This window comes from Cucumis melo, chromosome 8 (genome assembly GCF_025177605.1).
Source record: "Cucumis melo cultivar AY chromosome 8, USDA_Cmelo_AY_1.0, whole genome shotgun sequence".
In the NCBI taxonomy this organism is placed as follows: domain Eukaryota; kingdom Viridiplantae; phylum Streptophyta; class Magnoliopsida; order Cucurbitales; family Cucurbitaceae; genus Cucumis; species Cucumis melo.
The window spans coordinates 6,381,424-6,394,481 of record NC_066864.1 but is presented as its reverse complement, the minus strand read 5'-3'; the positions used below and the strand labels follow the sequence as shown (position 1 = coordinate 6,394,481).

General features: G+C 32.3%; 3 protein-coding genes across 8 annotated transcripts; 2 read left to right on the top strand and 1 right to left on the bottom strand.

Moving 5' to 3' along the window:
- Positions 1 to 1,491: 1,491 nt before the first annotated feature.
- LOC103485172 (thiosulfate sulfurtransferase 16, chloroplastic) lies at positions 1,492 to 3,692 on the top strand. Its single transcript, XM_008442660.3, has 6 exons — positions 1,492 to 2,071; positions 2,455 to 2,538; positions 2,668 to 2,852; positions 2,945 to 3,015; positions 3,103 to 3,156; positions 3,350 to 3,692. Exons 1-6 carry the CDS (start codon positions 1,980 to 1,982, stop codon positions 3,422 to 3,424), a joined length of 561 nt encoding a protein of 186 aa, XP_008440882.1. The 5' UTR covers positions 1,492 to 1,979; the 3' UTR covers positions 3,425 to 3,692.
- Positions 3,693 to 5,663: 1,971 nt separating this feature from the next.
- LOC103485169 (ammonium transporter 2 member 3-like) lies at positions 5,664 to 7,671 on the top strand. The gene is given in 2 exon segments (XM_008442658.3): positions 5,664 to 6,787; positions 6,891 to 7,671. Coding segments are annotated over 2 exon segments (1,506 nt in total). The 5' UTR covers positions 5,664 to 5,805; the 3' UTR covers positions 7,415 to 7,671.
- Positions 7,672 to 7,678: 7 nt separating this feature from the next.
- On the bottom strand, positions 7,679 to 13,014 carry LOC107990460 (ankyrin repeat domain-containing protein, chloroplastic). Of its 6 annotated transcripts, XR_007823178.1 has the most exons (9): positions 12,222 to 13,014; positions 11,970 to 12,046; positions 11,774 to 11,872; positions 11,583 to 11,681; positions 10,953 to 11,051; positions 10,761 to 10,859; positions 10,209 to 10,323; positions 8,634 to 8,687; positions 8,134 to 8,229 (listed from the first exon to the last, which is right to left on the bottom strand). XR_007823178.1 is itself a non-coding variant. In XM_017043799.2 (8 exons), exons 1-7 carry the CDS (start codon positions 12,997 to 12,999, stop codon positions 8,652 to 8,654), a joined length of 1,287 nt encoding a protein of 428 aa, XP_016899288.1. In that variant the 5' UTR covers positions 13,000 to 13,014; the 3' UTR covers positions 8,134 to 8,229; positions 8,634 to 8,651. The 6 variants fall into 6 exon arrangements, 4 of the variants coding, with proteins under 4 accessions (XP_016899286.2, XP_016899287.2, XP_016899288.1 ...); XR_007823177.1 differs by lacking the exon at positions 8,634 to 8,687 and having other exon boundaries at positions 7,679 to 8,229; XM_017043799.2 differs by lacking the exon at positions 10,209 to 10,323.
- Positions 13,015 to 13,058: the final 44 nt, after the last annotated feature.

Below are 13,058 nucleotides of genomic sequence, written 5' to 3'. Positions count from 1 at the left end.
ATTTCTAATATGTCTCTTTGTAACACCCAAGTGGCCTTTTAATTATCTAATTAATGAAATATTCATTCCTTAGGGTGAGGCCTTTTTTATTGCTTCCTTTTTCAAAATACTACAAACATATAATTGAATACTAATATTTTTATCGGGACTAAAATTTGAATTTCAAACTTATAATAATTACAGAAATTAGTGCCATAAATGATAAGATCGAATTTTCAAACTTATACAAACATTGCAATTTATATAATCATGCAAGTTTGAAATTCTAATTTGACCCAATTTTACCATTTATACAAGCTTGCGGGTTTAATCTAAAGATACAATTTCAACTTGTGTTCTATAATTTGATTGATTAAAAAATTCCAAACTTCAATATAAAAAAGAGTGTTTTTTTCTCAAAAATAGAAAAAATTGACAAATTCTTTACGCTCCATAAAACAAAACCACAAAAATAAAAATTCAATACACCTGATGTTTCCATAAGGTCTAAATATTGTTGTCAAATGTTATAGCTTTTTACAAATTTTCAAATAAAAAAAATCATAATTGTTGTGAAAACAAAGAATAATCGGAATACACAAATCGAAAAAAATATAATATTAAAATAAATAAATAAATAAATAAATTAGGAAAATCTTAAAATTATTAAATTTCTCCACTTTATCCCATTTCTTTGCATTTCTTTCCAATTTTAGTATATCTTACAACTCCACCGAAAGCCACTATTTATAGGCAATTTGACAATCATAAAATGAATTACATTGCTACTAAGGTTGAGTATTTAATAGACACATGACATAAATATTAGATAGCTAATAAGTTGACATGTAGCTATAACTACCAAGCATACAAATAACGAGCATATTATAATAATTTCTATTATTGTAATTATTTTATTTGTGATATAAATATTTTAAACCTCAAACTTAATCATTTTAGATAGATAAAAAGAAAGAATTATCATAAATATTCAAAATTTCATTGTCCATCAACTCAAAATGAAATCTCGATAAGGACCATATGGGTGAGGTGTTCTCAAATAATGTCGGGATGTACAAAATAATAATATTCATTTTCAAAAATAACAATAAAAAGATCATTGGGGAAAATTTTTTTAAAATTAATTATATATATTATTATTATTTTAAATGTTGAAAATTCTACTAAAAGTCTAACAATAAAATCTCTCTCTGTTATATATATATATATATATATAAGAAAAACTTTTTAAAAAAGTATTGACCATATTAAAATAGTTAAGAATAATAATAATAAAAGGAAAAGAACAAATAAATGGGGAGTTGGAGAGAAATATCTACATGGGGGACACGTGGGAATGACTGCGCCAATCACGTGTGGATAAATAGGAGCCTCTGGAGGTCTTGATTTGTGTGCAAAAAAATAATCCACAATTTCTCAAAATTGACCTCTCTCTCTCTCTCTCTCTCTATACATTTAAATAGAGACCACAATATTGACCAATATCAAGGCCTCTAATAAAAAGGCATCCAAAATACTATCAAGAACTACAATAATTTAACTATAATAATTCGAATTAAGCTGTCCTAAAACAGGTCTTCAGGAATAAATAAAAAGAAAAGTAAAAAAGTAATTAATTTTGGTGTAGAATGGGAGGTGGATCATATTGTGATTGAGAAGGAAGATCGATAAAGTTAGGGATTGAAACAGAATTGGATTGGTCATGGCTGCTGACTACTCTTTAATTATCTCTCTCTTTAAAACTTATCCACTCAAAAATTTAATCCCCCCAGCCTCTCCATAAATGGCGTGGCATTCCCCATCACTCCCCTAATCATTCGCCCCCCGATCACCTCCCATTATTGTTATTCTTATATATCTCTCTTCTTCTTCTTCTTTCTCATCAACCCCTCTCAAAACCCACAACTTCTTTTATTTTCTTCAGTTAATTGTATCTTCAATTCTCTTTTGTTTTTGTTTGTTTGTTTGTTTGGCCAGCCATGTCGTCTCTCACTTCTTCATCCTCTTCCATTGCTTCTTCCACTTCCCATCTCCTCGGCCTTCCCAACACCAATAATAATCTCACTTCAAGGTACGTATCTCAGCTCCAACTTCATCTATGCTTGACCTTACCTTCTTTCCTTTTAGTTGAGTAGTAGTTTAATATCACCATCTGTTTGTCTTTTACACTCTAATCAGCCATATAAAATAAGTTTCATTTTAAAATATGTGGTTGAAATAAATGCTCATGCTATATAAGATAGACTACTCAAATTTAAATCTATCATTTTTGTTAGGTTGTGGGTGAAAATAAATAAATAATTGAAATGGGTAATTTCATTAACAATTAATACGGCACTTTTTATATTTTAACTAATTTTAAAATTCAATAATTAAAGAGAATATATAGAAATTATAAAATAACCTAAAAATTATTGTAATATAATATAATCCCTTTCTTTAATCTATCGTCAGAGTGAGGTTGTTGCCGATGATCACCGGTTCTCTTCACCGCCGCCGCAGAGACTCTGCCGTCAGCCATAAACATTGGAGCACCAGGTGACTAAATTATAAAATAAAATGTCCCAAATTTATTATTATCGAATTACAACTTTTAATTTCTTATTTCGTTATCAAGTAGTAATTAATCTAATCTTTACACACTTCATCATGCAACCCTTGTTGAAGTCGGAATGCTGTTCTAAGAGAAGAGATGGAAGCGACAGCAGTTCCGACGTCGGTGCCAGTTCGTGTAGCTCTCGAGCTTCTTCAAGCCGGGCAGCGATACTTAGACGTTAGAACCCCGGAAGAGTTCAGCGTTGGTCATGCTCCGGGCGCCATTAACATACCTTACATGTACAGAGTAGGTTCAGGTAATAAAATTAATGTTTGAATTTTGAATATAATTAATTTGGTTAATGTTTTTTTTTTTTTTTCATAATTGTGTACTTAAATTATGTTATAGGAATGACAAGGAATCCACATTTCTTAGCGGAAGTGGCGATTTATTTTAGAAAAGATGATGAAATTATCGTTGTAAGTATATGTATTATATGGTTTAATTTAATTAAATTTTTTTTATGGTTTTGAATTTGAATTCGATGGGTTTGATCAATTGGATAGGGATGCCTAAGTGGAAAGCGGTCTCTTATGGCTGCCGCCGATCTCCTTGCTGCCGTAAGTCTTTTGGTTTTCATTTGTCTCTAATAATTTCAATTTAACTTTACAAATATGAAATTAGTTTTTGTTACATTTTGGGTAGAATTAATGAATTTATTGAAACTGAAGAGAAAAAACTAAGTTTAATTTGATATATATATATATATATATATATAATAAGGTTAGTGATTAAATTTGTTATTGGGTATAGGGATACAACTATGTAACGGACATAGCAGGTGGATATGAAGCTTGGTCTCGCAATGGGCTGCCTATGGAATTGTAAATCATCACTTCCAAACTTCATATGCTTTCAACTGTACAGCTACCAACCACAATTTCCTTTAATAAGACCTCCCTCAAATGCTCAAACCAAACTTGCATCAGTGACAAAAGTTTTCTTTAAAAGTCATGGATTTGATCTTCTCTTGTACTAATTAAAACAAAATCTTCCCATAGTCTCCTTTAGTATAGATACTATTGTAATGTCCAGTGGTCTTTTCATCGATCGGTCTCTGTAAATCTCAATAAATGTAAATTTTATTTTCTGAGTATTTAAAATTTCTCATATTAAACAATGATTGGTAGTATTTTTATAGATGATTATGGCCAAAGTATTACATCTAATATATATATATATATATATATATATATATAGAGATGTATGGAGATTTCGAATAAAATACTATCTTATGTCTTTGGTATTAATTAGAATCATAAAGTAAAAGTGTTTTCAAGATCCAAATTAATTTTGAAAACTAAAAAATAAAATGTAAAAAGTTGAGTAGTTGTTGAGTTTGAAATTAAAGAGAAGAAAACCATGATTAAATGAGTGATTGACACGTGTACAAGAGATTCAAATTGACAGATAAATAAATTAGTGACGTCGTGAAAATTACAGGGCCACCTTAGATGTGTACATTAACACCATGACAATGACAAAAATAAATCGAAAGCTTTCAAAGAAAGAATTAAATAATTACCATATAATTTTAAATTATTGTATTTCTTTATTTATTTATTTCTTTATTTATTATTATTATTATTCTTTTTATTTTTCTACAACAACACAAAAACAAAATAAGAAAAAAAAAAACAATTTCAAATGTACCAACTAGATCTTTTTAGGCTACGATGACTCTCCAAGAGTCATTAGGTTTTAATATTTAATAATCTAATGAAAATTTTGAAGTTAACGTTAGAATGATAAATTACTTATCATTTATAGAAACATTACATGTGATGAATTTTATCTTTTAGTGGTATTATTTTCTATGAAGTGTAAATAGTTTATGTTTCAATATTCTTTTTATTATTTCAATTTAGATTCGATTATAATTTTATTTAGATTTGTCTTGAGAGACGAATGAAGATTCTATTCAAACAATTTAAAATATCATATGTTCTAATAAATAACACATTGGAAGGATTTTTAAAATTATAAAATGGGAAGAGAAGTAAAGGTTAAAAAAAGAAGAATAAAAATAATGGAAGGATTAATAAAATAGTACGAAGAAATCAAAGCAAGGCCAATCACATTATGGTGTCATATGTCTCCTAACGTTACCTCCAATGATGGCAACGCCTAGAATACTCATATTGTTTATTTAAAATAAAAAAAATAAAAATAAAATAAAAAAAAAAGAAAGATCTTTTGAATTTTTATATGACATCTTAATTTTAAGTTTAGTTTTCGAGCCATTGTTAAATTAAAATGTTGTCATTCTTACAATAAAGTGTAAAATACAATATGTTAAAATATTTTAACACATAAATACAATGGTAATATTTTGAAATCACTTGTGAACTAGATCAAAACTTAGGAATAAAATATGCATTATTAACTAATTATACTCATTATACAAGTGAAGATTCAAGCTTCTAAATGTTTAGTTTTTAAAAACATTTTAACCAATTAAATTTTGTTCACTGATGAGGTTGGCACGTAAAAGTAGTATTTGTAGTTTAAAATTCATAGAAAATATTGTTCATATTAAAATAAAATCGATAGGTATTTAGTCTTTATCGTTGTGATAAAAGTATTTTATTATTTTTACAGGTTATAAAAAATTGGATGTATTTTTTGAAACTCAAACATATTAAAATTTTAACTTTTTCTTTTGAAAAATGTGATTAAAATGAGAGAGTTTGACCATTTTGTAAGTTTCATAAAATTTAATTTTGATCAAAATATGAAATATTTTTTTATACTAAACTCATTTCAAGTAACCAATAAATAAATTGTAGGTTAAAATATTCCTCATGCTTTAAGGATAATATACATGTATTTTTCTCAGCCAAACTCGATTCATCAAAAAATTAAAATTATTTTGTTTTTTTAGAAGATTAAAAATTAAAATTCATTAAAAATCTTTCATTTATACGTCAAAGAAATAATGTCCTCGAAAATCTTCAATATTTTATTAATATGGAAGACACCTAAATAAAGTTATATTATTATTGAAAAGTTGCATATTTCTTTGTTAAATGTGGGGACATGTCAGGAATAGCAGGACAAGGGAAGCAAAAATAGGGAGATTATATCAATGGGATATACAAAGCCAACTGCCAAAAACTGAATCATATTTATGTTCCATTCCCACCATAGTTTCAAAGGAAAATAGAGCTTTTCATATTACCATTTTATAATCGAATTCCTACTCCCTTATGAGTTCCTGTAAAATTCAAGACTTCAGCTTGCTGCCGCCGGGGTTCGTTGATCCAGAACAAACATCTCCCATTTGGAACAACAAGGCTGACAATGCATGGCAGCTCACAGCAGCCACCATGGTCGGTCTACAAACCGTTCCCGGGCTGGTCATTCTCTATGGCAGCATGGTGAAGAAAAAATGGGCTGTCAACTCTGCCTTCATGGCCCTCTATGGCTTTGCAGCAGCGCTTGTCTGTTGGGTTTTGTGGGCACATCGTATGGCATTCGGCAAACGTTTGTTCGGGATCGTTGGTAAGCCCGGCCTAGCTCTGTCTGAGACCTACCTTCTTTCACAGTCTACACAAGGCTGTTTTCCGATGGCTGACTACGTGTTTTTCCAGTTTGCTTTCGCTGCCATTACTGTAGTGTTGCTTGCCGGGTCCTTGCTGGGAAGGATGAATTTTGGAGCATGGATGCTTTTTGTTCCAATGTGGCTTACTCTTTGTTATACTGTGGGGGCATTTTGTATATGGGGAGATGGGTTTATTCAGAAGTACCTAATTGACTATGCCGGCGGCTACGTCATTCATCTTTCTTCTGGGGTTGCTGGATTCACTGCTGCTTACTGGGTAAGTAACCTGCAAAACAAGTTTTTACTTTCTCCATATCTTTGATAGTAACGACAGCGACTGATTTGGTGACCATGCCCGCAGGTCGGGCCACGACACTCCCATGACAGGCAGAACTTCCCACCAAACAACATACTCCACATGGTTGGAGGTGCAGGGTTTCTTTGGCTGGGTTGGACTGGATTCAATGGAGGAGCTCCATTTGCAGCGAGTCGTATTACATCACTGGCCATTTTGAACACACATGTTTGCACCGCAACAAGTCTCTTGATCTGGGTTTCAATGGACATCATAGTATACAAGAAAAGCTCTGTGATTGGTGCAGTTCAAGGGATCATCACTGGCCTTGTTTGCATCACTCCTGGGGCAGGTTAGTCCTTTCAAAAAGAAAGAAACAAAAACATAACTGCTAATTTTACCTTACCCGAAGAATCCAAATGAATCCATGGTCTATGGTTTTACATGAATAATAGGGCTTGTGGACACTATCGCAGCCGTGGTGATGGGTGTTCTTGCTGGTTTGGTTCCATGGTACACCATGATGGTGCTGCATAGGAGGTTGGCATTCCTTCAGTGTGTTGACGATACTCTGGGCGTCTTCCACACACATGCTGTAGCTGGTTCCATGGGGGGACTCCTCACAGGCTTCTTTGCCAAACCCAGCCTTCTGAAAATGTTGTATCCAGATTCCCTATACGGACCAGGCTTCCTGTATGCCATCTCTGATAAAAAGCTCAAAGACGGCCTCAAACAAATCGGCATCCAGTTCGCAGGAGCAGTGTTTATTACCCTCTGGAATGCCATATTTACCAGCATTATATGTTACCTGATTAGCCATATTGTTAACTTAAGGATGAAAGAAGAGGACCTGGAGATTGGTGATGATGCAGCTCATGGAGAAGAACCCTACGCGTTGTGGGGTGACGGTGAAAAGATGCCATCTTCATTTCGTCTTCCACACACACCTAGGTTTCCTTCATTATGCAGGTGGGATTAGGAGTACCAGATTTTGCAGTAATTCTTGCTGCTGCTGCAGTCACTCCGGCTCGGGAGTCTTGAGGCAGCATTTCTGTAAATACACCTCACCAACAGGAAAATAATAACTGTATTCATTGTGTAATGGAAGTTACAATATAAAAATACGAATTATTCTCCACCTAGCTACAATCAGAGAAATTTTCAAGCACTTTCCCCACTTCAATATATTTTGCATCTCCTCATGCTTGTGAAGGGATATCATTTTTTTATGAGAGAAGGGATATCATCAATAAGAAATCTAATGCTCTTCGAGTTCATCAATTAAGTTCATAACTTAAGTCAACAAAACATATGCGTATAGACTTCAAAATCTTATTTAATTACAACAGATACAAAACAAAGGGAAAGAATTACAACTTTCAACATGAAAAGGAAAACGAATGAGATACTCATGGGACTTCGCATGCCATAATCATTAATCAGACATTGTTATAGATGCATTTGCTCCAAGTCCGACTGGAACGCTCATGCAGAGACATGTTTCTAGCCCGGTTTCCAATGATGTCACTTTCACAGTACTATTTGCTCTTATAGAATTATCTAGCAAAGAAGCCGACGTTAATCCAGTAGCATACCCAATTTAGAACTTGGACCACTATGGCATACGAAACACAGCAATAGTTGATCTTCCAGAGCCTAAGCTAGTTCAAGTGATCATCACTGTTATGAAGGCAGTTTACTTGGTCTTGGAAGCTGTTTCAACAGCTTTATTAGTTCATAAGTTTTTGTATCTCGACCAGAATAGAGGCAAATGTCCAATGGGGTCAAACCTCCCTGAAAATGCAGCGGGGCAGTTCATAAGTTTTTGTATCTCGATGTTAAAGAGCATTTAAACATATCTATATAATTGAAGTAAACTCAGACAATTTAAAAGTAAATAATATGTGCTTTACTTTCTACAGATCATCAGCAAAAATATATTATGTGTGAAGGGAGATTATATATACTAGTAAAAGATACACGTACAATGTGTAGCTTTAGATTATAGATTATAGTAAACATTGCATGTATATGTTTAGGTTGTGCTAAATTTAAATGTACAAAATTCAAAATGTAATAGAATTAGATGTACATGGGAATAAGTTACAATAATTAGATTAAAATATAAGAATTTAAATATAAGACTTGCATATATCAAAAAATGATTTCTTTATAAACAATATTTTTTTGTACGTAACTTATTGTCGCCTATCGGCTTAATCCAAACTTTTGTTGTCTTCCCTGAAATACCTCTAGATAGTGCAAAATAAAGTTGTCAATGAGAAGACATATTTTTCAAGAAGATATATTCTAAAACATTAAGAATTGTGTGTCCTTGTGTTTTGTTAATTGTCATTGCAAAGCATAAATGAATGAGGAATTGTTTTCTCTTGAACTTAAATTGATATTTATTGTCATTTGGTGGGCTTAATGGTATTCGTAGAAGAAAAACTTGTTTTCCTGCATAATCACCCATTCCTATTTCAACATATATAATATTTTTGCTAAATGATCGACATATCAATCTTGTTCCACTGCACAATCATTTGATATCCAAATATCTCAATAACAAGGTTGGTAGAAAAAATCCCCAAAGCCTTTTATATAGTAAAAAAAAATGTTAAAAAAACTTTTAACTTTTAAATCTTTAAATTTGTATTGTTAATTAGAATTAATAAGTTATTTAATTTGTAACTAATTTCTAAAATGTAAATGAAAAATCATTTGCATTTTAACTCTTCACATCCTATATTTTAATCCCACTAAACTTAAGTATAATTAATTAAAAAAGTAGTGGGTAAATGAAAAACTATTTAAATTCAACTTTTCAAACTGTGCATACTTTAATTCTACTAAACTTAGGTAGAATAATTCAAAAAGTAGTGAGATTGTGCCTTTTATAATTATATATATTACAAGAAAAATAAAGTTAGAAATGAATTTATCATAAAACCAAGGAGTAATTTGGAACATACAACTAAACTCAACGATATAATGTAGAGAAAAAAGTTTCTCCATGTTGAGATTTTTATATATACTAGTCCTTCACACGTGTCATACACGAGAAATTTGTGTTTTGTTTTCAATTTTCTAGATTATTTTTTAGATAACAACCTTCCTTTTTTTCTTCGTTTCAAGTGATTAATTTTCCTTCCAACTGTTGTTTAAAATTAAATCAATAAATAGTTCTTGAAAAATGAATGCTCCATGATTGTTAGACAATTCTACTTTGCCACCGTTAGAAAAATGAAATAATTATAGTACATTAGTTTTCTATGCTAAATTCTATAAACTTTTAGAAAAGAGAGTTGATGATGGAAAAAAATACAAATCAAGAGAAGTCGCAGACACAAAGTTTTTCTCTTATACATGTACATATAGGTATTCTTAAATGCATGACAATTGATAGGATTTCAAAAATCACTACCAAATAGCTATCAATTAAGGATGTATTGTCATTTCCTATTGTTTTTTGTATGGACGTTCGAATGTGCTTTCACTTTTACTTATAGATTTACATATTAGACTAAATCCAGAAACCTCTCGATCTAATTAGCTTAGTCTTGGGTGGATAGATTGATTAGATACTCGACAAATAATGAAGATGTTATAAAGTGCAATTTTTATATATCAATATAAACTTGAAACGTTGATGAAATGTAAACGATTTTCTAGAGATATAATTTGAAGACAAACACATCTAAAAAAGTTTAAAACAACTAAAATAAATAAATACATAAAATAAAAAGAGAGAAAGAAAAGAAAATGCTTACCTTGAAACTCTAAGATTAGTTGAATGCTATCCAAATTGTTCGCACACTTTGGATGTAGAGAAAGGGATTCTTATAGTCATCCAAACCTCAAATAATCGATGTCATTTAAGAATTTCTAGAGTTTTATTAATTATATTAGTTAACTGATTTAGTTATTAATTCTTTGCATTTAATAGTTAGGATAAACTTTTCAGTTTCCTTATGCTATAAAACTATTCATCAGTTACAAATCTATAAGAGGAAAATGAATTATTAATTATTTTCATTTTAGAAGTTGGATGGGCTCTGGGTTTTCTTGAACTAGAAGTTGATCATGAGTTACAATTAATCTAATAAATACATAAGGTATTTATAAAATCCTCTCGCTTATTCTTCAATTACCATACAAATAGAAAAGTGAAAAGACAAAATTGTTACCAATGCAATAATAGAAAATGATATAGTGGAAGGACAAAAATGTCATAAAAAATTTCTCCTCATCCAAGCTTTTATATATACTATAGATATAGATTATAGATAAATATATATATAAGCTTGAGTAAAGATATTTACCGCATTTTTTAGTGTCTTATCAGCTCCTTTAATTAATAAAAGCCTGACTATATCTGTCCGACGAGCCTGAACAGCGAGATGCAGTGGCGTCCACCCATCCTGGAAACAGTATAATAAGAATAGTGTTAATTAAAATTTTGAATGCTAAGAGGTCCATCATCTATAGAGAGAACTACAGAAGCATAAACCTACTTTATCCTGAAGATTTATATCAACGTTATACAATAGAAGAGTTTTAATCGCCTGACTCGAAGCAGTTTGGACAGCGTAATGCATCAAAGTTGCGCCATCCTGTTAAGAAAGTTTGTAGAAATTTCTAGATAAGAGAAGGTTTGAAAAGACCAAAAAAAAACAACAAAAGAATAAACCCTACAAGCAAACATTTATCAACAGTACTTGGAGGTTTGCAACTCAGAAAGTAGTAAACGTAATGCGAGTTTAATTTGACTTCAGACAGGTGTTATTGACATCAAATGTTTGAATGTGGTGAAAGAAAAATAATACGCCATATCATGACAATGGACCACGGCAGTAGTGAGCTGTGACAAAAACGAACCATGGAGGCCATATATTCTTTGTTTATAAGGATCAAAATATATGTAGCTTGAAGACTCAGTTCTGAAATTTCAATGTACAACTACATCTCTATAGGAATTCAAATAGCATCAACAACTCATGCATAACGTCAATTATTGGTTTAATTCTGAATATAAACTGAAAATTTCTCCCTCTCAAAGATCAACATCGTTCTCTGATGTGAAGCTAGCCAACCACGTAAATGAGAAACAACTTCAAGGGGGTGTATTTAAAAGTTCAGCGAACCTTATCTCGAACAAAAGGATTGGCACTTTCTCTTAAAAGATAATTAGTTATGGCTTGCTTTTTTGCAAGTATAGCTCTGTGAAGAGCCGTGAAACCAACCTGAAACAAATACAAACCAAAATGACTGAGGAATAATGAAATAACAGCTGTAAATTGATTAGATGTTATATAAATATGGAAGTATTCCCTACCTTATCCACAGCATTGATATCAACATTGTTTTTTAGTAGTTCATCCACAAGGTAAAATTCTCCAGACCCGACAAGAGTATGTAGAGGCAACCACATATCCTAAACATAATTTCAATACCCAAATCCAGGATACTGATAAATTTGAAGTATATCAAAGAATCAGCATATAAAATACAACGGTCATAAATAGTCTTACAGAATGAGCAGAAGCAAGATCAGGCACCCTTTTATTCAGCATAGCCTTTTCCTCTTTTGAAAATAACTTGCGAGGTCCTGTCCATGGAAGCATAACAGAGCAATCCACAGAGGATATTGAAGTACAGAATACAAATGGATTATAATAAAACACTAACAAGATTATCCTTCTAATACTCGTAGAGTCAGTCAAGCATACAAAAAATCTAAATGATGACAACTCAAATGATCAAAACATGAACATGGAAAATACCTTCAGATTTTCTATCAGCAGGCTGGTATTGTCCACTATTAAAGAACTCGGAAACATCCTCCAGCCCCCTACCATAAACCGCCCACTTAGGATTTTTTGGCGCCACACGCTCGCTCGACCTGCTCATAGCATCCTCCGTCCTATTAACTTCCTCAGTCGCCGGAAAACTAGACGGATTATCAAGAACAAGTGGCTTCAATTGTGCCATCTTCGCCTCCTTATACGATAAATATTCCTCCAAATTCACACTCCTCAAAGGAACAAGCGCTTTCTTCTTCTTCTCAACTCGAGTACCGAACTCCAATTCCTGAGCAATCTTCCGCCTCTCTTTCTTCGTGATGTTAATCTCCGCTTGCACTTCTTTCCACTCATCTGGCACCAGATTTTCGGGCTTAATCTCCACAACGGGGCTCTTGGGCTTAAACTTCGCTGTGCTCGGAATGGAACTATCCACACTCGAATCATCCGACACATATGGGTCGTCAAACACGCCATCTTCGAAAATAACACAATCGCCGATGACGAAATCTTCTAACTCATCTGGTTGGATAGAGTAAGAAGAGTGGGAAGAAGAGAAAACGGAAGAGACTCCGTTTCGAGGTCTGAGAAGAGAATTGAAAGAAAGCTTGTTGGAATTGGGTTGAAAAGGCGGCGAATTCGAGAGGAAGAAGAGTTTAGCTACGGGAATATTCAGGGAAGCGGCGAGCGACATGGTTTCTCCGATTAACTTCCGATGTGGACTGTCCCACTGAACTGAAAACGGAAGAGATTTCTTCATACGATTGGGCTATAGGCCCATTTATGGGAAATTTTTGTCGGCCCAGTATATGTTGGCTT